The sequence below is a fragment of the Misgurnus anguillicaudatus genome, chromosome 7 (assembly GCF_027580225.2).
Source record: "Misgurnus anguillicaudatus chromosome 7, ASM2758022v2, whole genome shotgun sequence".
Lineage (NCBI taxonomy): Eukaryota > Metazoa > Chordata > Actinopteri > Cypriniformes > Cobitidae > Misgurnus > Misgurnus anguillicaudatus.
The window spans coordinates 20,889,657-20,915,988 of NC_073343.2; the positions used below are offsets into that span (position 1 = coordinate 20,889,657).

The following is a 26,332-nucleotide window of genomic DNA, read 5'->3' on the forward strand; positions in this document are numbered from 1 at the left end:
CTTTGTCAAGTCTGTGTCAACACGACTTTGTCAAGTCTGTGTCAACACGACTTTGTCAAGTCTGTGTCAACACGACTTTGTCAAGTCTCTGTCAACACGTCAACACGACTTTGTCAAGTCTGTGTCAACAGTACTTTGTCAAGTCTGTGTCAACACGTCAACACGACTTTGTCAAGTCTGTGTCAACAGTACTTTGTCAAGTCTGTGTCAACACGATTTTGTCAAGTCTCTGTCAACACGTCAACACGACTTTGTCAGGTCTGTGTCAACACTACTTTGTCAAGTCTGTGTCAACACGTCAACACGACTTTGTCAAGTCTCTGTCAACACGTCAACACGACTTTGTCAAGTCTGTGTCAACAGTACTTTGTCAAGTCTGTGTCAACACGACTTTGTCAAGTCTGTGTCAACACGACTTTGTCAAGTCTGTGTCAACATGACTTTGTCAAGTCTGTGTCAACACATCAACACGACTTTGTCAAGTCTGTGTCAACAGTACTTTGTCAAGTCTGTGTCAACACGTCAACACGACTTTGTCAAGTCTGTGTTAACACGACTTTGTCAAGTCTGTGTCAACACGACTTTGTCAAGTCTGTGTCAACACGACTTTGTCAAGTCTGTGTCAACATGACTTTGTCAAGTTTGTGTCAACACGACTTTGTCAAGTCTGTGTCAACACGTCAACACGACTTTGTCAAGTCTGTGTCAACACGACTTTGTCAAGTCTGTGTCAACACGACTTTGTCAAGTCTGTGTCAACACGACTTTGTCAAGTCTGTGTCAACATGACTTTGTCAAGTCTGTGTCAACACGACTTTGTCAAGTCTGTGTCAACATGACTTTGTCAAGTCTGTGTCAACACGACTTTGTCAAGTCTGTGTCAACACGTCAACACGACTTTGTCAAGTCTGTGTCAACACGACTTTGTAAAGTCTGTGTCAACACGACTTTGTCAAGTCTTTGTCAACACGACTTTGTCAAGTCTGTGTCAACACGACTTTGTCAAGTCTGTGTCAACACGACTTTGTCAAGTCTGTGTCAACACGACTTTGTCAAGTCTGTGTCAACACGACTTTGTCAAGTCTGTGTCAACACGACTTTGTCAAGTCTGTGTCAACACGACTTTGTCAAGTCTGTGTCAACACGACTTTGTCAAGTCTGTGTCAACACATCAACACGACTTTGTCAAGTCTGTGTCAACACGACTTTGTCAAGTCTGTGTCAACACATCAACACGACTTTGTCAAGTCTGTGTCAACACATCAACACGACTTTGTCAAGTCTGTGTCAACACGACTTTGTCAAGTCTGTGTCAACACGACTTTGTCAAGTCTGTGTCAACACGACTTTGTCAAGTCTGTGTCAACACGACTTTGTCAAGTCTGTGTCAACACATCAACACGACTTTGTCAAGTCTGTGTCAACACGACTTTGTCAAGTCTGTGTCAACACGACTTTGTCAAGTCTGTGTCAACACGACTTTGTCAAGTCTCTGTCAACACGTCAACACGACTTTGTCAAGTCTGTGTCAACAGTACTTTGTCAAGTCTGTGTCAACACGTCAACTCGACTTTGTCAAGTCTGTGTCAACAGTACTTTGTCAAGTCTGTGTCAACACGATTTTGTCAAGTCTCTGTCAACACGTCAACACGACTTTGTCAGGTCTGTGTCAACACTACTTTGTCAAGTCTGTGTCAACACGTCAACACGACTTTGTCAAGTCTCTGTCAACACGTCAACACGATTTTGTCAAGTCTGTGTCAACAGTACTTTGTCAAGTCTGTGTCAACACGATTTTGTCAAGTCTGTGTCAACACGTCAACACGACTTTGTCAAGTCTGTCTCAACACTACTTTGTCAAGTCTTTGTCAACACGTCAACACGACTTTGTCAAGTCTGTCTCAACACTACTTTGTCAAGTCTGTGTCAACACGACTTTGTAAAGTCTGTGTCAACACGACTTTGTCAAGTCTTTGTCAACACGACTTTGTCAAGTCTGTGTCAACACGACTTTGTCAAGTCTGTGTCAACACGACTTTGTCAAGTCTGTGTCAACACGACTTTGTCAAGTCTGTGTCAACATGACTTTGTCAAGTCTGTGTCAACACGACTTTGTCAAGTCTGTGTCAACACGACTTTGTCAAGTCTGTGTCAACACGACTTTGTCAAGTCTGTGTCAACACATCAACACGACTTTGTCAAGTCTGTGTCAACACGACTTTGTCAAGTCTGTGTCAACACATCAACACGACTTTGTCAAGTCTGTGTCAACACATCAACACGACTTTGTCAAGTCTGTGTCAACACGACTTTGTCAAGTCTGTGTCAACACGACTTTGTCAAGTCTGTGTCAACACGACTTTGTCAAGTCTGTGTCAACACGACTTTGTCAAGTCTGTGTCAACACATCAACACGACTTTGTCAAGTCTGTGTCAACACGACTTTGTCAAGTCTGTGTCAACACGACTTTGTCAAGTCTGTGTCAACACGACTTTGTCAAGTCTCTGTCAACACGTCAACACGACTTTGTCAAGTCTGTGTCAACAGTACTTTGTCAAGTCTGTGTCAACACGTCAACTCGACTTTGTCAAGTCTGTGTCAACAGTACTTTGTCAAGTCTGTGTCAACACGATTTTGTCAAGTCTCTGTCAACACGTCAACACGACTTTGTCAGGTCTGTGTCAACACTACTTTGTCAAGTCTGTGTCAACACGTCAACACGACTTTGTCAAGTCTCTGTCAACACGTCAACACGACTTTGTCAAGTCTGTGTCAACAGTACTTTGTCAAGTCTGTGTCAACACGATTTTGTCAAGTCTGTGTCAACACGTCAACACGACTTTGTCAAGTCTGTCTCAACACTACTTTGTCAAGTCTTTGTCAACACGTCAACACGACTTTGTCAAGTCTGTCTCAACACTACTTTGTCAAGTCTTTGTCAACACGACTTTGTCAAGTCTGTGTCAACACGACTTTGTCAAGTCTTTGTCAACATGTCAACACGACTTTGTCAAGTCTGTGTCAACACGACTTTGTCAAGTCTGTGTCAACACGACTTTGTCAAGTCTGTGTCAACACGACTTTGTCAAGTCTGTGTCAACACGACTTTGTCAAGTCTGTGTCAACACGACTTTGTCAAGTCTGTGTCAACACGACTTTGTCAATCTGTGTCAACACGACTTTGTCAAGTCTTTGTCAACACGTCAACACGACTTTGTCAAGTCTGTGTCAACACGACTTTGTCAAGTCTGTGTCAACACGACTTTGTCAAGTCTGTGTCAACACGACTTTGTCAAGTCTATGTCAAGTTGTCTGTGTCAACTCGACTTTGTCAAGTCTGTGTCAACACGACTTTGTCAAGTCTGTCTCAACACGACTTTGTCAAGTTTTTGTCAACACGTCAACACGACTTTGTCAAGTCTTTGTCAACACGTCAACACGTCAACACGACTTTGTCAAGTCTGTGTCAACACGTCAACACGACTTTGTCAAGTCTTTGTCAACACGTCAACACGACTTTGTCATGTTTGTGTCAACACGACTTTGTCAAGTTTGTGTCAACACTACTTTGTCAAGTCTGTGTCAACACGACTTTGTCAATCTGTGTCAACACGACTTTGTCAAGTCTTTGTCAACACGTCAACACGACTTTGTCAAGTCTGTGTCAACACGACTTTGTCAAGTCTGTGTCAACACGACTTTGTCAAGTCTATGTCAAGTTGTCTGTGTCAACTCGACTTTGTCAAGTCTGTGTCAACACGACTTTGTCAAGTCTGTCTCAACACGACTTTGTCAAGTTTTTGTCAACACGTCAACACGACTTTGTCAAGTCTTTGTCAACACGTCAACACGTCAACACGACTTTGTCAAGTCTGTGTCAACACGACTTTGTCAAGTCTTTGTCAACACGACTTTGTCAAGTCTGTGTCAACACGACTTTGTCAAGTCTGTGTCAACACGACTTTGTCAAGTCTCTGTCAACACGTCAACACGACTTTGTCAAGTCTGTGTCAACAGTACTTTGTCAAGTCTGTGTCAACACGATTTTGTCAAGTCTGTGTCAACACGTCAACACGACTTTGTCAAGTCTGTCTCAACACTACTTTGTCAAGTCTTTGTCAACACGTCAACACGACTTTGTCAAGTCTGTCTCAACACTACTTTGTCAAGTCTTTGTCAACACGACTTTGTCAAGTCTGTGTCAACACGACTTTGTCAAGTCTTTGTCAACATGTCAACACGACTTTGTCAAGTCTGTGTCAACACGACTTTGTCAAGTCTGTGTCAACACGACTTTGTCAAGTCTGTGTCAACACGACTTTGTCAAGTCTGTGTCAACACGACTTTGTCAAGTCTGTGTCAACACGACTTTGTCAAGTCTGTGTCAACACGACTTTGTCAAGTCTGTGTCAACACGACTTTGTCAAGTCTTTGTCAACATGTCAACACGACTTTGTCAAGTCTGTGTCAACACGACTTTGTCAAGTCTGTGTCAACACGACTTTGTCAAGTCTTTGTCAACATGTCAACACGACTTTGTCAAGTCTGTGTCAACACGACTTTGTCAAGTCTTTGTCAACATGTCAACACGACTTTGTCAAGTCTGTGTCAACACGACTTTGTCAAGTCTGTGTCAACACGACTTTGTCAAGTCTGTGTCAACACGACTTTGTCAAGTCTGTGTCAACACGACTTTGTCAAGTCTGTGTCAACACGACTTTGTCAAGTCTGTGTCAACACGACTTTGTCAAGTCTGTGTCAACACGACTTTGTCAAGTCTGTGTCAACACGACTTTGTCAAGTCTGTGTCAACACGACTTTGTCAAGTCTGTGTCAACACGACTTTGTCAAGTCTGTGTCAACACGACTTTGTCAAGTCTTTGTCAACACGTCAACACGACTTTGTCAAGTCTTTGTCAACACGTCAACACGACTTTGTCATGTTTGTGTCAACACGACTTTGTCAAGTTTGTGTCAACACTACTTTGTCAAGTCTGTGTCAACACGACTTTGTCAATCTGTGTCAACACGACTTTGTCAAGTCTTTGTCAACACGTCAACACGACTTTGTCAAGTCTGTGTCAACACGACTTTGTCAAGTCTGTGTCAACACGACTTTGTCAAGTCTATGTCAAGTTGTCTGTGTCAACTCGACTTTGTCAAGTCTGTGTCAACACGACTTTGTCAAGTCTGTCTCAACACGACTTTGTCAAGTTTTTGTCAACACGTCAACACGACTTTGTCAAGTCTTTGTCAACACGTCAACACGTCAACACGACTTTGTCAAGTCTGTGTCAACACGTCAACACGACTTTGTCAAGTCTTTGTCAACACGTCAACACGACTTTGTCATGTTTGTGTCAACACGACTTTGTCAAGTTTGTGTCAACACTACTTTGTCAAGTCTGTGTCAACACGACTTTGTCAATCTGTGTCAACACGACTTTGTCAAGTCTTTGTCAACACGTCAACACGACTTTGTCAAGTCTGTGTCAACACGACTTTGTCAAGTCTGTGTCAACACGACTTTGTCAAGTCTATGTCAAGTTGTCTGTGTCAACTCGACTTTGTCAAGTCTGTGTCAACACGACTTTGTCAAGTCTGTCTCAACACGACTTTGTCAAGTTTTTGTCAACACGTCAACACGACTTTGTCAAGTCTTTGTCAACACGTCAACACGTCAACACGACTTTGTCAAGTCTGTGTCAACACGACTTTGTCAAGTCTGTGTCAACACGACTTTGTCAAGTCTGTGTCAACACGACTTTGTCAAGTCTGTGTCAACACGACTTTGTCAAGTCTGTGTCAACACGACTTTGTCAAGTCTGTGTCAACACGACTTTGTCAAGTCTGTGTCAACACGACTTTGTCAAGTCTGTGTCAACACGACTTTGTCAAGTCTGTGTCAACACGACTTTGTCAAGTCTGTGTCAACACGACTTTGTCAAGTCTGTGTCAACACGACTTTGTCAAGTCTGTGTCAACACGACTTTGTCAAGTCTGTGTCAACACGACTTTGCCAAGTCTGTGTCAACACGACTTTGCCAAGTCTGTGTCAACACGACTTTGCCAAGTCTGTGTCAACACGACTTTGTCAAGTCTGTGTCAACACGACTTTGTCAAGTCTGTGTCAACACGACTTTGTCAAGTCTGTGTCAACACGTCAACACGACTTTGTCAAGTCTGTGTCAACAGTACTTTGTCAAGTCTGTGTCAACACGTCAACACAACTTTGTCAAGTCTGTGTCAACAGTACTTTGTCAAGTCTGTGTCAACACGATTTTGTCAAGTCTGTGTCAACACGTCAACACGACTTTGTCAAGTCTGTGTCAACACTACTTTGTCAAGTCTGTGTCAACACGACTTTGTCAAGTCTATGTCAAGTTGTCTGTGTCAACTCGACTTTGTCAAGTCTGTGTCAACACGACTTTGTCAAGTCTGTCTCAACACGACTTTGTCAAGTTTTTGTCAACACGTCAACACGACTTTGTCAAGTCTTTGTCAACACGTCAACACGTCAACACGACTTTGTCAAGTCTGTGTCAACACGTCAACACGACTTTGTCAAGTCTTTGTCAACACGTCAACACGACTTTGTCATGTTTGTGTCAACACGACTTTGTCAAGTTTGTGTCAACACTACTTTGTCAAGTCTGTGTCAACACGACTTTGTCAATCTGTGTCAACACGACTTTGTCAAGTCTTTGTCAACACGTCAACACGACTTTGTCAAGTCTGTGTCAACACGACTTTGTCAAGTCTGTGTCAACACGACTTTGTCAAGTCTATGTCAAGTTGTCTGTGTCAACTCGACTTTGTCAAGTCTGTGTCAACACGACTTTGTCAAGTCTGTCTCAACACGACTTTGTCAAGTTTTTGTCAACACGTCAACACGACTTTGTCAAGTCTTTGTCAACACGTCAACACGTCAACACGACTTTGTCAAGTCTGTGTCAACACGACTTTGTCAAGTCTGTGTCAACACGACTTTGTCAAGTCTGTGTCAACACGACTTTGTCAAGTCTGTGTCAACACGACTTTGTCAAGTCTGTGTCAACACGACTTTGTCAAGTCTGTGTCAACACGACTTTGTCAAGTCTGTGTCAACACGACTTTGTCAAGTCTGTGTCAACACGACTTTGTCAAGTCTGTGTCAACACGACTTTGTCAAGTCTGTGTCAACACGACTTTGTCAAGTCTGTGTCAACACGACTTTGTCAAGTCTGTGTCAACACGACTTTGTCAAGTCTGTGTCAACACGACTTTGCCAAGTCTGTGTCAACACGACTTTGCCAAGTCTGTGTCAACACGACTTTGTCAAGTCTGTGTCAACACGACTTTGTCAAGTCTGTGTCAACACGACTTTGTCAAGTCTGTGTCAACACGTCAACACGACTTTGTCAAGTCTGTGTCAACAGTACTTTGTCAAGTCTGTGTCAACACGTCAACACAACTTTGTCAAGTCTGTGTCAACAGTACTTTGTCAAGTCTGTGTCAACACGATTTTGTCAAGTCTGTGTCAACACGTCAACACGACTTTGTCAAGTCTGTGTCAACACTACTTTGTCAAGTCTGTGTCAACACGTTAACACGACTTTGTCAAGTCTGTGTCAACACGACTTTGTCAAGTCTGTGTCAACACGTCAACACGACTTTTTCAAGTCTGTGTCAACACGTCAACACGACTTTGTCAAGTCTGTGTCAACACGACTTTGTCAAGTCTGTGTCAACAGTACTTTGTCAAGTCTGTGTCAACACGATTTTGTCAAGTCTGTGTCAACACGTCAACACGACTTTGTCAAGTCTGTGTCAACACGTCAACACGACTTTGTCAAGTCTGTGTCAACACGTCAACACGACTTTGTCAAGTCTGTGTCAACACGACTTTGTCAAGTCTTTGTCAACATGTCAACACGACTTTGTCAAGTCTGTGTCGACACGACTTTGTCAAGTATGTGTCAACACGACTTTTTCAAGTCTGTGTCAACACGACTTTGTCAAGTCTGTGTCAACACGACTTTGTCAAGTCTTTGTCAACACGACTTTGTCAAGTCTGTGTCAACACGACTTTGTCAAGTCTGTGTCAGCACTACTTTGTCAGGTCTGTGTCGACACGACTTTGTCAACGTCAACACGACTGTGTCAAGTCTGTGTCGACACGACTTTGTCACCGTCAACACGACTTTGTCAAGTCTGTGTCAACACGACTTTGTCAAGTCTGTGTCAACACGTCAACACAACTTTGTCAACAAGACTTTGTCAAGTTTTTGTCAACACGTCAACACGACTTTGTCAACACGACTTTGTCAAGTCTTTGTCAACACTTCAACACGACTTTGTCAAGTGTGTGTCAACACGACTTTGTCAAGCCTGTGTCAACACGACTTTGTCAAGCCTGTGTCAACACGACTTTGTCAAGCCTGTGTCAACACGACTTTGTCAAGCCTGTGTCAACACGACTTTGTCAAGCCTCTGTCAACACGACTTTGTCAATTCTGTGTCAACACGACTTTGTCAAGTCTGTGTCAACACGTCAACACGACTTTGTCAAGTCTGTGTCAACACTACTTTGTCAAGTCTGTGTCAACACGTCAACATGACTTAGTCAAGTCTGTGTCAACACTACTTTGTCAAGTCTGTGTCAACATGTCAACACGACTTTGTCAAGTCTGTGTCAACACTACTTTGTCAAGTCTGTGTCAACACTACTTTGTCAAGTCTGTGTCAACATGTCAACACGACTTTGTCAAGTCTGTGTCAACACGACTTTGTCAAGTCTGTGTCAACACGTCAACAAGACTTTGTCAAGCCTGTGTTAACAAGACTTTGTCAAGCCTGTGTCAACACGACTTTATCAAGCCTGTGTCAACACGACTTTGTCAAGCCTGTGTCAACACGACTTTGTCAAGCCTGTGTCAACACGTCAACACAACTTTGTCAAGTCTGTGTCAACACTACTTTGTCAAGTCTGTGTCAACACTACTTTGTCAAGTCTGTGTCAACATGACTTTGTCAAGTCTGTGTCAACACGTCAACACGACTTTGTCAAGTCTGTGTCAACACGTCAACACGACTTTGTCAAGTCTGTGTCAACATGACTTTGTCAAGTCTGTGTCTACACTACTTTGTCAAGTCTGTGTCAACACGACTTTGTCAAGTCTCTGTCAACACGTCAACACGACTTTTTCAAGTCTGTGTCAACACGTCAACACGACTTTTTCAAGTCTGTGTCAACACGACTTTGTCAAGTCTGTGTCAACACGACTTTGTCAAGTCTGTGTTAACACGACTTTGTCAAGTCTGTGTCAACACGTCAACACGACTTTGTCAAGTCTGTGTCAACATGACTTTGTCAAGTCTATGTCAACATGACTTTGTCAAGTCTGTGTCAACACATCAACACGACTTTGTCAAGTCTGTGTCAACACGACTTTGTCAAGTCTGTGTCAACACGACTTTGTCAAGTCTTTGTCAACATGTCAACACGACTTTGTCAAGTCTGTGTCAACACGACTTTGTCAAGTCTGTGTCAACACGACTTTGTCAAGTCTGTGTCAACACGACTTTGTCAAGTCTGTGTCAACACGACTTTGTCAAGTCTGTGTCAACACGACTTTGTCAAGTCTGTGTCAACACTACTTTGTCAACGTCAACACGACTTTGTCAACGTCAACACGACTTTGTCAAGTCTGTGTCAACACGACTTTGTCAAGCCTGTGTCAACACGACTTTGTCAAGCCTGTGTCAACACGACTTTGTCAAGCCTGTGTCAACACGACTTTGTCAAGCCTGTGTCAACACGACTTTGTCAAGCCTGTGTCAACACGACTTTGTCAAGCCTGTGTCAACACGACTTTGTCAAGCCTGTGTCAACACGACTTTGTCAGGCCTGTGTCAACACGACTTTGTCAAGCCTGTGTCAACACGACTTTGTCAAGCCTGTGTCAACACGACTTTGTCAAGCCTGTGTCAACACGACTTTGTCAAGCCTGTGTCAACACGACTTTGTCAAGCCTGTGTCAACACGTCAACACGACTTTGTCAAGTCTGTGTCAACACTACTTTGTCAAGTCTGTGTCAACACGTCAACACGACTTTGTCAAGTCTGTGTCAACACTACTTTGTCAAGTCTGTGTCAACACGTCAACACGACTTTGTCAAGTCTGTGTCAACACTACTTTGTCAAGTCTGTGTCAACACGACTTTGTCAAGTCTGTGTCAACACGACTTTGTCAAGTCTGTGTCAACACGTCAACAAGACTTTGTCAAGCCTGTGTCAACACGACTTTGTCAAGCCTGTGTCAACACGACTTTGTCAAGCCTGTGTCAACACGACTTTGTCAAGCCTGTGTCAACACGACTTTGTCAAGCCTGTGTCAACACGACTTTGTCAAGCCTGTGTCAACACGACTTTGTCAAGCCTGTGTCAACACGACTTTGTCAAGTCTGTGTCAACACGTCAACATGACTTTGTCAAGTCTGTGTCAACACTACTTTGTCAAGTCTGTGTCAACACGTCAACACGACTTTGTCAAGTCTGTGTCAACACGTCAACACGACTTTGTCAAGTCTGTGTCAACACTACTTTGTCAAGTCTGTGTCAACACGTCAACACGACTTTGTCAAGTCTGTGTCAACAAACTTTGTCAAGTCTGTGTCAACACGTCAACACGACTTTGTCAAGTCTGTGTCAACACTACTTTGTCAAGTCTGTGTCAACACGACTTTGTCAAGTCTGTGTCAACACGACTTTGTCAAGTCTGTGTCAACACATCAACATGACTTTGTCAAGTCTGTGTCAACACATCAACATGACTTTGTCAAGTCTGTGTCAACACATCAACATGACTTTGTCAAGTCTGTGTCAACACATCAACATGACTTTGTCAAGTCTGTGTCAACACATCAACATGACTTTGTCAAGTCTGTGTCAACACATCAACACGACTTTGTCAAGTCTGTGTCAACACATCAACATGACTTTGTCAAGTCTGTGTCAACATGACTTTGTCAAGTCTGTGTCAACACGACTTTGTCAAGTCTGTGTCAACACGTCAACATGACTTTGTCAAGTCTGTGTCAACATGACTTTGTCAAGTCTGTGTCAACACGTCAACATGACTTTGTCAAGTCTGTGTCAACACGACTTTGTCAAGTCTGTGTCAACACGACTTTGTCAAGTCTGTGTCAACACGACTTTGTCAAGTCTGTGTCAACACGACTTTGTCAAGTCTGTGTCAACACGACTTTGTCAAGTCTGTCAACACGTCAACATGACTTTGTCAAGTCTGTGTCAACACGACTTTGTCAAGTCTGTGTCAACACGACTTTGTCAAGTCTGTGTCAACACGACTTTGTCAAGTCTCTGTCAACACGTCAACACGACTTTGTCAAGTCTGTGTCAACACGACTTTGTCAAGTCTGTGTCAACACGACTTTGTCAAGTCTGTGTTAACACGACTTTGTCAAGTCTGTGTCAACACGTCAACACGACTTTGTCACGTCTGTGTCAACATGACTTTGTCAAGTCTATGTCAACATGACTTTGTCAAGTCTGTGTCAACACATCAACACGACTTTGTCAAGTCTGTGTCAACACGACTTTGTCAAGTCTGTGTCAACACGACTTTGTCAAGTCTTTGTCAACATGTCAACACGACTTTGTCAAGTCTGTGTCAACACGACTTTGTCAAGTCTGTGTCAACACGACTTTGTCAAGTCTGTGTCAACACGACTTTGTCAAGTCTGTGTCAACACTACTTTGTCAACGTCAACACGACTTTGTCAACGTCAACACGACTTTGTCAAGTCTGTGTCAACACGACTTTGTCAAGTCTGTGTCAACACGACTTTGTCAAGTCTGTGTCAACACGACTTTGTCAAGTCTGTGTCAACACGACTTTGTCAAGTCTGTGTCAACACTACTTTGTCAACGTCAACACGACTTTGTCAAGCCTGTGTCAACACGACTTTGTCAAGCCTGTGTCAACACGACTTTGTCAAGCCTGTGTCAACACGTCAACACGACTTTGTCAAGTCTGTGTCAACACTACTTTGTCAAGTCTGTGTCAACACGTCAACATGACTTTGTCAAGTCTGTGTCAACACTACTTTGTCAAGTCTGTGTCAACACGTCAACACGACTTTGTCAAGTCTGTGTCAACACTACTTTGTCAAGTCTGTGTCAACATGACTTTGTCAAGTCTGTGTCAACACGACTTTGTCAAGTCTGTGTCAACACGACTTTGTCAAGTCTGTGTCAACACGTCAACATGACTTTGTCAAGTCTGTGTCAACACGACTTTGTCAAGTCTGTGTCAACACGACTTTGTCAAGTCTGTGTCAACACGTCAACATGACTTTGTCAAGTCTGTGTCAACACGACTTTGTCAAGTCTGTGTCAACACGTCAACATGACTTTGTCAAGTCTGTGTCAACATGACTTTGTCAAGTCTGTGTCAACACGTCAACATGACTTTGTCAAGTCTGTGTCAACACGTCAACATGACTTTGTCAAGTCTGTGTCAACACGACTTTGTCAAGTCTGTGTCAACACGACTTTGTCAAGTCTGTGTCAACACGTCAACATGACTTTGTCAAGTCTGTGTCAACACGACTTTGTCAAGTCTGTGTCAACACTACTTTGTCAAGTCTGTGTCAACATGACTTTGTCAAGTCTGTGTCAACACGTCAACACGACTTTGTCAAGTCTGTGTCAACACGTCAACACGACTTTGTCAAGTCTGTGTCAACACGTCAACACGACTTTGTCAAGTCTGTGTCAACACTACTTTGTCAAGTCTGTGTCAACACGACTTTGTCAAGTCTCTGTCAACACGTCAACACGACTTTTTCAAGTCTGTGTCAATACGTCATCACGACTTTGTCAAGTCTGTGTCAACACGACTTTGTCAAGTCTGTGTCAACACGACTTTGTCAAATCTGTGTTAACACGACTTTGTCAAGTCTGTGTCAACATGTCAACATGACTTTGTCAAGTCTGTGTCAACATGACTTTGTCAAGTCTGTGTCAACACATCAACATGACTTTGTCAAGTCTGTGTCAACACGACTTTGTCAAGTCTGTGTCAACACGACTTTGTCAAGTCTTTGTCAACATGTCAACACGACTTTGTCAAGTCTGTGTCAACACGACTTTGTCAAGTCTGTGTCAACACGACTTTGTCAAGTCTGTGTCAACACGACTTTGTCAAGTCTGTGTCAACACGACTTTGTCAAGTCTGTGTCAACACGACTTTGTCAAGTCTGTGTCAACACGACTTTGTCAAGTCTGTGTCAACACGACTTTGTCAAGTCTGTGTCAACACGACTTTGTCAAGTCTGTTTCAACACTACTTTGTCAAGCCTGTGTCAACACGTCAACACGACTTTGTCAAGTCTGTGTCAACACTACTTTGTCAAGTCTGTGTCAACACGTCAACACGACTTTGTCAAGTCTGTGTCAACACTACTTTGTCAAGTCTGTGTCAACACGTCAACACGACTTTGTCAAGTCTGTGTCAACACTACTTTGTCAAGTCTGTGTCAACACGACTTTGTCAAGTCTGTGTCAACACGACTTTGTCAAGTCTGTGTCAACACGACTTTGTCAAGCCTGTGTCAACACGACTTTGTCAAGCCTGTGTCAACACGACTTTGTCAAGCCTGTGTCAACACGACTTTGTCAAGTCTGTGTCAACACGTCAACAAGACTTTGTCAAGCCTGTGTCAACACGACTTTGTCAAGCCTGTGTCAACACGACTTTGTCAAGCCTGTGTCAACACGACTTTGTCAAGCCTGTGTCAACACGACTTTGTCAAGCCTGTGTCAACACGACTTTGTCAAGCCTGTGTCAACACGTCAACACGACTTTCATATTTTATTTAGTCATATTTAAATAAAGACTTTGTCAAGTCTGTGTCAACACTACTTTGTCAAGTCTGTGTCAACACGTCAACACGACTTTGTCAAGTCTGTGTCAACACGTCAACACGACTTTGTCAAGTCTGTGTCAACACTACTTTGTCAAGTCTGTGTCAACACGTCAACACGACTTTGTCAAGTCTGTGTCAACAAACTTTGTCAAGTCTGTGTCAACACGTCAACACGACTTTGTCAAGTCTGTGTCAACACTACTTTGTCAAGTCTGTGTCAACACGACTTTGTCAAGTCTGTGTCAACACGACTTTGTCAAGTCTGTGTCAACACGTCAACAAGACTTTGTCAAGTCTGTGTCAACACGACTTTGTCAAGTCTGTGTCAACACGACTTTGTCAAGTCTGTGTCAACACGTCAACATGACTTTGTCAAGTCTGTGTCAACACGACTTTGTCAAGTCTGTGTCAACACGACTTTGTCAAGTCTTTGTCAACACGACTTTGTCAAGTCTGTGTCAACACGTCTTTGTCAAGTCTGTGTCAACACGTCTTTGTCAAGTCTGTGTCAACACGACTTTGTCAAGTCTGTGTCAACACGACTTTGTCAAGTCTGTGTCAACACTACTTTGTCAAGTCTGTGTCAACACAACTTTGTCAAGTCTTTGTCAACACTACTTTGTCAAGCCTGTGTCAACACTACTTTGTCAAGTCTGTGCCAACACGACTTCGTCAAGTCTGTGTCAACACTTAATTAATTTTTTATTTTTTGCGGTTAGTTTAATCAACCAGCAGAATCACAGTGCCAAAACACTCAAGTCTGTGTCAACACGACTTTGTCAAGTCTGTGTCAACACGACTTTGTCAAGTCTGTGTCAACACGTCAACATGACTTTGTCAAGTCTGTGTCAACACGACTTTGTCAAGTCTGTGTCAACACGACTTTGTCAAGTCTGTGTCAACACGTCTTTGTCAAGTCTGTGTCAACACGTCTTTGTCAAGTCTGTGTCAACACGTCTTTGTCAAGTCTGTGTCAACACGACTTTGTCAAGTCTGTGTCAACACTACTTTGTCAAGTCTGTGTCAACACTACTTTGTCAAGCCTGTGTCAACACTACTTTGTCAAGTCTGTGTCAACACTACTTTGTCAAGTCTTTGTCAACACTACTTTGTCAAGCCTGTGTCAACACTACTTTGTCAAGTCTGTGCCAACACGACTTCGTCAAGTCTGTGTCAACACTTAATTAATTTTTTATTAATTAGTTTTTTGCGGTTGGTTTGGTCAACCGGCAGAGTCACGGTGCCAAAAAACACACGTCTGTTTAAACAAGACTTTGTGGTCGTGTTGACGTTTTGACACAGACTTGTGTGTTTTGGCACCGTGATTCTGCTGGTTAATTAAATTAAATTCAAAAAAATAATTAATACGTTCAAGGATTAATAATAATTGAAAGTAATAAAGATCTCCCTTCAGATGTTTATATTAAAGGGACAATATTCTGTTGCTAAAAAGCACATTATTTTGTGTACTTTGTGTAATACAATGCGTTTGCGTGCTTTATGGTTCAAAAAACACATTATTTTCCACATACTGTATATTATTGTTGCTCCTTTATGTCCCTTCTTTCTTAAACGTGTCGATTTGTACAAAGTTCATCGTTCTGAGAAAGCGCGGTGTGATTCGATTGACCAGCTATCCTGTGCGTTGTGATTGGCCGAATACCTTAAGTGCAATAACAGAAATGTGATTCTCCTTATGGAAGATCAGCTCCCAAAGCAATAGTGAAAAGCAAGGTTGCAATGTAATAGCAATTCAAAAAGAGTCACAAATTAGTCCAAAAGCAGCCCAATGACTATTCATATACCAACAAATAAGGAACAAACATCTCAAAGCCGCAGATAAACATCAACATGCAGAAACAGCTTAAAATAGCTCAATTCAAAACTTCCCTGAAAGGCTGCGGACCTGGCAACACTGGTAAAAAGAGATAATATTGTAATTACTACCTTCTCAATCCGATAAGGTAGTAAAGACTCAAAACATTTTATCAAAACATTTGAGCTGTACTGTTCTGGAACTGTAAATAAAACTTAACAATTGATTTCTTATTGTTTCCTCTATTGTAAGGTCAAAGTAGTTTGCCTTTCGCAAGGAAAAACATGGCGTGCATGGCGGCAGCAACAATACTACAGCGTGAATGAAAGTAACACCTTTCTTTGCAAATATACAGGGCAAATGTTCCCTTTAGTATGCATCCAACTGTCGGGGTGTGTTTAAACAAGCCGTTTTAGGAAGGTATGGACGAGGCTTTACTTTAAAAAAAAAAAGATCTCTTTAGGCTTGAAACATAAATATTTGCCACTTCTATATGCACTTTTACCGCTCTAAAGACACTGGAAACATAAAATCTGTTTTTTTTTACTCCTTTAGCAACAAAAAGAAATCAACACTAAGCCAGGGGTATTATTATTATTATTATTAAAATTTACAATACATTAAATGAAGAAGTGCTATATGTCTTTTTTTATCTTTTTCTTTGTATAAACATTTGCATGTTTATATAAACCAAGTAGGCACAAGGTACATACTGCACACAGTCAATTGTACATTTATAAACATGCATAAACGTTATAAGCTTACATACTACAAAGTGTGGTGCATTTTATAGCTTTAAAATTGTTGGAGGCAGTGTAAAACCCCTTTAACAAAGCACATACCAGCAGCTAACCATACTAATCTTCCTATATTAGTGGACTTTATTTGTCAAAAAACATTTTTGATGTAAATACACAAATACCACTTACATATATTGTTGATATATTAAATATTGTAAATAAATGCATTTCTTGACTATTAAATAAGACAAATCACAGCTCTTTGCCTTTAACTCAATGTACCCTAACCTTTCAAATAAGGTAATAAAACAGACAATTTCATTCTAAGGGCAAATCCTAGGGTTGTAAATTGACATGTAAAACGTTTCTGGATAATCTTTGCACTTAATAAAGCCACAAACCTTCTATGAAGATACCAGAGAACAATTTAACATTTCAAAGCATTTACTGAGGGTGCACAGACATTTTGAGGGGCAGTGAACAAAACCAAAAAAGGACACTAGACTGGGGGGCTGGTATCTACTATTAATATGGGTTTAATAAAATTTGTTTATAAAATATGTTTATAATTTATAATGTGTTTAAGATAAATATACTTAATAACAAAAATTAAAGTGTGAACTGCTAAATATTCTATACGATTTACTTGCTGGCTTGTTGGAGCTTTGAATCCATGTTTGAAATTTTGAACTGCCTTTAGCAGCCTCCCCTCTGTCTACTTTTTTTGTAAAGGGTTTGATTGCAAAACCGCATTAAAGTTATTTATATTATATATTTATATGATCGGGTACATTTTGACAAGCATTGTAATTTTAAGTGTGTTTTTATGTTTAATTATTTGTTTGCTAAGTTGTTAGCATTTTTAGAAGACCAATGGCAAATCATTACAAAAAACAACTAGCAAAATGCTAATTCAGCGGATCAACAACGTAATGTAATGAATCTGACTTAACTTACCTGTTAATGCGACGAACTTCGGTAACTGTCGTCTCTGCCTCCACTCTCCAAATTGTGAAAACACGGTCGGGAAAACACGAAGTGGATTATCGGAATCAGTGGATTGCCTGTTGAGCTAACTTACCTGACTGTTGTTCGTCTGCTTACCATAAAATAACCCATCACAATGCAAACTGCACCTTAGCATAAGAGCGCGGACGTTCTATGTGACGCTTTACATAATAAAATCCATTATGACGTTTTACATTCCAAAATCCATTATGTCATCTGTGTCTTGTAAAAAAAAAATAGGTGCCTTGTAAGAGATGGTTTGATTTCTTTGAAAAGATATACACGATATTTATCTGAGAATTCAGACCTTTGTTGTCCCTGATTTTTGGTTCTCAATTTGTATTACTTTTTTTTTTTTAAAGCAAACAATATATTGTCAGATCCTTAACCTAAATTATTTACTTGAGTACCCCCTGAGATTTTAAGAAAATATTTCAATAATTTAATAGCATTTGGATGTTTAACTTTCAAGACAATTATTTTTTGTCCGTTTAAAAATTTTATGAATAGCATTTTATATTGTCGATATTTATTACCTGATTTGGGACCTTCATTTGGTTATTTTCTTTTACTGGTAAAATGCATCTGTCCATTTTCCAGTTCTCATTTTTTTTAAAAATATAATAGTCACATGACATGCAGACATTATTGTTTTATTTAGATTTTTTATGTTTAAACTCTTTTTTTTACGATTTCTTTAGGTTATTTTCCCATTAACTCATAAAAACCCCTGCGATTTCCCCACGGACCACCAGGGGTTCTCAAACCCTAGTTTGGGCGGCGTTCGGAGGTTTAAGTTCAATTCAGTTTCTTTTTTCTAAAGAACATAAGATATTTTGATGGTAAGCACACTTCTGATTGTAATCATTGACTTCCATAGTAGGAAAAACAAAGTTGGTGGAATTCAATGGGTACCGTCAACTGTGTGTGCTTAGTACCACCTTTATCAAAATATCTACTTCAGAAAAAAGAAATTCATACACATGTTTAGAACAACATGAGAATGAGAAAATTATGAAAGAATTTTCATTTTGGGTGAACTATCTCTTTCCAAAGCACAAAATCCGTGTATGTTTTCATCATTGCTCTAAAATTGATCTCCAATAAAAGTCCTTTACAAAAATGCAATTATCTCTGCTTTTTGTTCAAAAACCCATATCTGAGAGGAGGTGATTAAAAGAGAACAAATTAAGATAGAATGAAAGTTTTTTTATTTGTTTGAAAGAAGGGTCTGTTTTCATTTATTATATTGTACGTTTATATGTTTAAAGAAGAAAAAGTTCTTGAGACATTAAACCTTTGTGAAAATCATAAAAAGCTGGTGCTGACTGGGAACTTAAAAAAACGCTGGTGGGGAAAGAGTTAATAATACTGAAAAAAGTTTACTAACAAGCAGTTATATATTCCCTTACGAAAATTAACCATGGTTTTACAGTTCAAATAAAAAAACATGGTTACTGTAGTAAAACCATAATTACCACAAATTGTTTTAAAAACAATACACCTTTATCACAAAAATACATGGTTTATTTTCGTAATGTCCTTAATTTTATTTCATATAAATTCAGTGTTTATAATCCAAATACTTGAACTTAAAAGAATTTAAACCAAAACTGAAATGTGTTCTGGAGAGCAAAGGTTTATATGGAATAAAGTCAAAAATTCTGTAAAATAAACTGCTAAAAGGATTTAATGATGATTGTACGTTATTCTGTGTTATCAATGTGAGTTTTATTTACTAGGTGTATGTTTGTTATTCTATCTAGTTGACATTAGTTTTTTGTTTCGTTTTTTCTAGTTGACATTAGTTGTAGCGCTCTGCTTCGCTGTTTACGCAACGCGTTTTGTTTGGTCCAAACCGGGCACGGTAGGTTCACGCGTCAGTGGAGTTTAAGATGGCGGCCACCTTGGCGAGAAGTCTTTCTGGTACGAAATGCTTAAGTTCATATTTAAGATGTTTTGTTAATTTTATTAAAATGATTTTGAGACTTTCTGCCTAGGACAAATTTCGTGTGCGCTGTTACTATTTGTGTATATCTGCTGTAATGCAGAAAACTTTGTATTTCGGGCTGCCTGGTGGTATAAAATAGTATAAAATGACATGGTTGCTCACTATTACAATTTTAATCTAGCATCTTTTATTTTATGTGTTCTACTTAAAATGTTAATCTACATACGCTTTATTGTAATGTGATAGCGAATGCAAAAGCGTATATTGCACGTGATGTTTTTGCAATACTTTTATGAGACTGAATGTGAGAATGTAATCTGCCTAACAGTTACACGCATTCATTCGGGGTAGTATTGTCAGCAGATTGTATTACTTTGACTAAACTACATGTGCTTATCTGATGATCTGGTTTGCTGAGACCTCTGTCGCTGCTAGGAAGAGACTGTCTCTCTCATGCTGTCAGAGTCGCATATCAGACACCTCGCTTCTCAACTCTTGTGCAGAGACATGTCTTTAGACCACTGCATCCTCTTCATAGCACTGTACAACAGACTGCTCTACTGGAACGTGTAAATCTTAACTGTCTGTATGTTATGATGTATGTCAGATACGAAAGGTGTTTGATTACACTGCACAAAACATCCCATCCCAACATTAATGCATTAAAAGAACTTCATATGCCCCAAGTATTTGTGTAAGATGCCATAGTTTCCTGTTAAATAATTATTTGTTTAACAATATTAGTTGACTCAAAACAAGTTGTGTAAAATATGTTGTCTCAACTAATATTTTTAAGTTGAATTAACTAAAAAAGTAAGTTACCTGGTTGCCTTAAAAACCTTAAGTTAATTTAACTTAAATTTTCTACAGTGTAATAACCACTTTTCTTGTTTTGCAGTGTAACCCCACTCATCCCTTCCCTGAAGCTTCAGCAGAGTAGAAACTTGACATACTACAGTATTTCGAAAGGCAAAAGGAAATCAGTAAAGTCTGTGACGCAGCGGTTTCTCAGGCTGCACTGTGGCCTGTGGTTGAGGAGAAAGGTATATTTTGATATGATCCTGCTTAAATTCTTCATTAATTTTTTATATTAGTAGCTATTTTGCAATCTCAGGCTAAATTGATAAGATAATGGAACTACCATAGATGTCAATAGTTTCTTTGGAATCACAACAAAACATAAGACTATTTGTTTAACTTTTCCTCAGATCAGTGGTTCTCAAGCTTTTCTATGTTTTCAAGCTTTTTCCAGTGCAGGGTGCATCCCTTTGCGTCCTCCTAAAGAAAACGTCATCAAAATCTCAAACTTAGAATTGTAATTATTAAACAAATATTCAATTATACAATGTAGTGCCTATGGCCTTATTTTTCAAATGTTTTTACACAGGCTTTTTTTCTAAATATATTTTTAGGGCTTTTTATGCCTTTATTTTTGAATAGTGTTAGTAGAGAGTTGACAGGAAAGTGTTGGGTGGAGATAGAGGAACACCGGCAAAGGACCACAGAGCCGGGAACACAGGCTTTTTTTTGTATTTCATTAAATATGATAATAATCTCATGCCCAAACCTGTCCCCCAGTTTGAGAACCACTGTCTTAGCTGGAGCATTTATGATAAATTAATGTAGTTCATATAGTGCTGCCTCACGATTAGTCGCGACTAATCATTTGCAGAATAAAAGTTTTTGTTCACATAATATGTGGATGTACTGTGTATAATAATTATGTATAAATACACACACACAAACACACGCATGTATATAATTAAGAAACATTTGCATGTGTATATACATGTTTATATTTATATAAATATTTATTATATAAATATATTTTTTTCTTAAAATTATACATGCATGTGTAAAAACTGAGGCCCCCTGGCACCATTTTGTGCCCAAACCTAACACTCACCCCCACCCAGTTGGCCACGTCCTCGTTCGAGAACCACAGCCGTAGCTGGATAATGTTGTCCTGCGTGTTTCATCTTTTTAACAAAGCTGTTATTTTCAGGCTGGTTATAAGAAAAAGCTGTGGAAGAAGTCGGCAACCAGGAAGAAGCGTCTGAGAGAACATGTCTTCTGTAATAAAACTCAATCCAAACTGTTAGATAAAATGACCACACCCTATTGGAAAAGAAGAAATTGGTACCTTAATGACCCCTACCAGAAGTACCATGATAGAGTTAACCTTAAAGTGTAAACCACTGATGCTAGAAACACATTAAATGTTTATCCACATTTCAAATGCCTTTGCTATTTAACAATTTGTTGTAAAAAAAATCTGTGAGTCAATAAATAAAGCTTTAAAAACATGAGATCTGTATGTTCCCTACAGATGGTTAAATATTACAAATCAGAATATTAAGCATCAGTTCTTTAATTTTGTGCAATTAGATGAGATCGTTGTTACATATTTATAGCAAATTATTTATGGAAATGTAATTATGTCGCACATATTTTGCAGTAAAGAAGTCACATGACGCAGGTTTACATTCACCTTTTAATTGCTGAATGTCAATACATTTATTTCTTTTACATCAACCTCTGTCTTTTTTACTCTCTAGACATATTCAGTAAAGGACCTTGACCAATGAGATATATTCTGGCCTGCCAGACATAACAGATGTGGAGTATGGAAATACTTCTCAGTAGTGATGCTGCAAATGTTTGAGAAGAAAGTGAATTCCTGAAAGTTTAATTTTGACATCCTTAGGTTCCTTCTGCTCTGGCACAAAAACTTGCACTAGTCCTTGATTTGATCTAAATGTACTTATGGCATGATAAGGCGCATAAGTGTGAAATGTCTCACTTGCATATTTAAAACTGCAGAGTAGACCAATCATGTAAATTATATTTTATATATTTTTTGTTATTTAAATTTGATTAAGTTCATAAATATTCCATATTTACCCATTTAATTACATAGGAGAAAGACATATTACACAACTAAACTGGTCTTCATATAGTAAGAAATGTTAAAGGTTGACCCTTTAATAACTTCATTATGAAACATATTAAAAGTTCGGCTACTATTTTTATATGCTGTAAAAAGCTGAAAATTATTCCATGTAGAGCACACTTATCCTACTTAAATAAAATGCTGGATTTTAAATAAAACGCTGGATTTTCATCTCACTCATAAAATTGAAAACCGTAAGCAAAAAAAAAAAATTGGATGGTTAACCAAGTAAAATGCAGTACAATCAACTGTAACCAAGTCAGACAACCTACTGACATTTATCACTAAATGTCTTATAGTTTTCACACTTCATCACTGCTCAATGACCTTTACGCATTGTAAAAAGTTTTACAAGTGTAAATATATCTGTGATGAAAGTCTAAAAGAACAATTCCTGAGGCAGATATTTTGTCAGTGAGGTTTGTTTCCAAAACATTTCATTTGGACAGTTCCAAGATTTTACATACAGTACCCCCTTGATTTTACAAAGTGTGTTTATAGGATTAGGATTGTCATTATTCTCACAGCCTAAAACATATTCTCTTCAACCTGCTATAAATATTGAATATCAACTCTTTCAATATCAACATCTGGGCTATGCATTTGAAAGAGTTCAGACTCTACTGCCCACTTCAGGACATACAAGAGTATTACAGCTCTAAGTTATTCTAACACACTACTGTAATCAGGAATGATACAACACCAAGCTGTGATACATGTCAGTGTAAACGCACAGTATTTGGACATTTATATTACCTGTCGATTCCTCTTATATGACTAAATATGTTAATGCTACCAATAAGTGAGTAAGAGACCCGCTTTGTGTTGTACCAAAGCACCACTAATGCCACTAAACCCAACTCTGATAAGGTACTTTAAAAGTAATACTGAGCACGCTTAACAAGTGGAGGCCAAAAGTGTGAAACACATTCAAATCGTCAACATTTCGTGTAAATACATGCAACTAAAGAAAAGAAATGTAAAAATCAAAAACAAATAAAATCTATTATAATCAAACAGTTTTGAAATGTTTATAAATGATTTAAAATACTGTACATGCCTAATAATAATAATAATGATCAAAATAAACACTTTGATTTCCTCCTCGAATATGTTTATCTATTTGAAAGCAACAGCATACATTTTGTATTATAGTTCAGCAAAATTACACTGTCCATTGCACTTTATAAATCATTTATTGTGCATAATAATATGATTGGTATCAGGTAATCAATACCTGTTTTTGGTTAAACTACGAGTTTGTATTCAATGATCATTCTTTGCACAAACGCTTGCATTTGTTTGTTCAGAAATCATCAGATAAATGTTAAGTTTGAGGCCAAACACAGCAACCATATCGGTGAGGTAAATCTTTTCCAAAGAACTACCATTCAAAGAAAGCCAAAATCTGAACTCTCCTTATTTAACATGTGAGTTTTAGACACTCAACCCAAAAAATTAAATATCCCTGTCATAAAAATGAGATGACTGTGTGGTCATGACTTATGGATGGTTGGGGGACCCGAGACACAAGACCAAGGACACATGCATGCATTGTTTTCTCCCAATATCATACCGAGAAATCAAACGATCTACACTCAAACATAACGTAAATATGTACAAAACCAGTTCAATAACCCCAAAGGAGTCTCAGAGCAGCAGTATGTATGTACACATATGTTGCCTACCATAAATGTATATCCTTCCCATTAAGTGTCAAAGATCAAAAGTGAAATGTTGCACGTCACTTTGGTTACCTCATAACAGAGCAAAGCTGCTTTTGAATATTTTAATATTTTGGCTGCATTCCTTTTTTCTCTGCCTTCGCTCATTGCATCTCCCGTTGTTGCAGGTAGGACAGCTAAAGCACTCCCGGAGCATATGCACAGTCACATAGCTTCAGTGTCTGAAGAGAGGGTGGTCTTTGATCTGGATCGGGTGACGGGTCTCAGGTTTCTAGGAGGAGGCTAATAGAGGATGAGAATAAAGAGATGTCTGAGATCAACGTCAACATAACTGAGGCCATCATACAGACAGCAGATAAAAGCAGAGAGGCACAGTATGCACACATTTGAAGTGTTCACAAATCAACACAAGCACAGGCACAGATCAGCAGATAGGAGTAAAAACTACATGTAAATAATGTAAATAAAAAAAAAAATGTAAATATTAATGAGATGTCAGTTTTTTGCCCCGACATTAATGAAATAAGCAAACCAAGTGCTGTGTGTAAAAATGCTCACTCCTTTACTCATTCACTATTTCCTTTATAGTGATATTTGAGATTTGTGCCCTCAAGCTGACTCCAGTCAGGCAGCCATCTCAAACTGGCAAGGGTATTGGGTGTGCATTATGGGTATAAATGAGTTCAAGGATTTTGTTCAAAATTACTAATTACGAACAATGCAAACAAAATCCAATAGATGGCGCAAATCTGTAGTAGGGTTTATTATTTTTATGAAATAATCCGACCAGCGTATGATATCAATTTTTTCTCATTAATAATTGTAATTACAAATTGTGTATAGCTTTGTACATTTCCATGGAACATGAAAAATAAATAAATAAATGCAACAGCCGATATAATAAACTATCTAAGCGTATGATATCGCAAGTACCGCGAGACCCGAGGGCAATTCGAGAAATCATACGGAGATGTCTGCTTTTGAAGCGCTCTCGCGGTACTTTGATGTCATCTGCCTGTCAGTCTGGGTGGCGCCGCGTAAAATGCATGAACGCGAGAAACGGGCGCGGAAAATTAAAGGTAAGTGTACTTTGAATACAGCGTGTTTAAGAATAGACATCAAATACTTCGTCAGTACAGGACAAAATGCGGTATTTTTAAAGACCTCAGCATGCTTACTTGACAATTACAAGACAGATATGAGTTAGCTTTGGACAGGGCCGGTTTTTGCTATGGGCAATGTGGGCGAACGCCCAGGGCGCAATCTATGTGAGGGCGCACGAGCGCCCTATAAAAAAATAAAAAAATATCAAAACCTCTCATTTCTATGTCAAGTTAGTGCTGAGAAACACAGTTTTGTGCGTCTCAGAAAAGGCACGGGTGAGGGGGGCGGGGAATCAACTTGCGACTGCAAGTCCCTCGCTCGCCTTAAGGGGGGCGAGTGAGGGATTGACTGATCCCAGGCCAGAGGCCACACAACACAAACTGCTGCGTCTGCTTCCAAATAAATTGTATTTTTCATTCCTAAAATTAACATAGACATATACCTACGAACATGTAATTAATTGGGTTATGTGAAAAAAATTCTGTAGAGTCATCTATTACGTGACTCACGTCACGTGACTCCGGTTGATTGACGGGTAAAACGGACGTTGTTGATGGCAAAATGTAATGCAAAGTTAATGATGACGAGTCTTCATCTTCATCATCATGGATCAAATTAAAAGACCAAAGTAGCCATCTCAGTTGCCCGGTTCAGGAAAAGAAGATGAGGAGAAACGGGCAAAAGATAAAGGTATGCCGATTTCTATGAGTGACAGAGTGACGTGACAGTAGGAAATAGGCTATTTATATTAGCCTCGCACTCTTGCTAATATGTTGCTATTAGCCACAGAATACGATTGTATTTGGTTTTAGTTTTGCTGAACTAGCAACTATTAGAATTGAGGCATCATGCCATGCAACTAAATTCACTCTATAGGCAACACAGTCTAGTTTGTGTGTGCAACACAAAAAGTGCAAATTCACACAGCCCTCCTGACTGTGTAATTTTTTATTGCTTTACGCTATATGTGTCAACTTCTAATATACATTGACATGGCATTTTGTAAGCGACAGTGATATAGCTTTTTAAATAATTTGCAGTGTATGCTTAGTTTATAGGATGTTAACAAATACTAAATATAGCTGCAAGCAGCGATACCGGGGTCAAGCCAAACATGGCAAAAAATGATTCATACGTGA

General features: G+C 39.4%; 3 protein-coding genes across 4 annotated transcripts in view; 2 read left to right on the forward strand and 1 right to left on the reverse strand.

Annotated features, from left to right (window-relative positions):
• Positions 1-19,351: 19,351 nt before the first annotated feature.
• On the forward strand, positions 19,352-21,744 carry LOC141365189 (large ribosomal subunit protein bL35m-like). Its single transcript, XM_073869152.1, has 4 exons — positions 19,352-19,422; positions 19,856-20,018; positions 20,349-20,494; positions 21,457-21,744. The coding sequence occupies exons 1-4, from the start codon at positions 19,396-19,398 to the stop codon at positions 21,643-21,645; spliced, it is 525 nt and encodes a 174-aa protein (XP_073725253.1). The 5' UTR covers positions 19,352-19,395; the 3' UTR covers positions 21,646-21,744.
• Positions 21,745-22,009: 265 nt separating this feature from the next.
• Positions 22,010-26,332, reverse strand: part of reep1 (receptor accessory protein 1) — a 79,668-nt gene continuing 75,345 nt past the window's right edge. For both annotated transcript variants that reach the window (XM_073869566.1, XM_073869565.1), the window contains one exon: positions 22,010-24,371. In XM_073869566.1, the coding sequence (XP_073725667.1) occupies positions 24,294-24,371 (78 nt within the window). In that variant the 3' untranslated portion in view covers positions 22,010-24,293. The remainder of the gene's footprint in view (positions 24,372-26,332) is intronic.
• The window catches only part of LOC129417130 (heat shock 70 kDa protein 4L), a 107,204-nt gene continuing 105,979 nt past the window's right edge, over positions 25,108-26,332 (forward strand). The window contains exon 1 of the mRNA XM_073869564.1: positions 25,108-25,168. The gene's annotated coding sequence lies outside the window, so the exon portion shown is untranslated. The remainder of the gene's footprint in view (positions 25,169-26,332) is intronic.

Bases quoted from the DNA above. Each gene is read 5' to 3' on its own strand.
- LOC141365189 (XM_073869152.1), top strand. From the start codon at position 19,396: ATGGCGGCCACCTTGGCGAGAAGTCTT. The intron at 20,019-20,348 runs GTGTAAATCTTA...TCTTGTTTTGCA, and splicing joins ACAGACTGCTCTACTGGAAC to GTGTAACCCCACTCATCCCT. The intron at 20,495-21,456 runs GTATATTTTGAT...TGTTATTTTCAG, and splicing joins GCCTGTGGTTGAGGAGAAAG to GCTGGTTATAAGAAAAAGCT.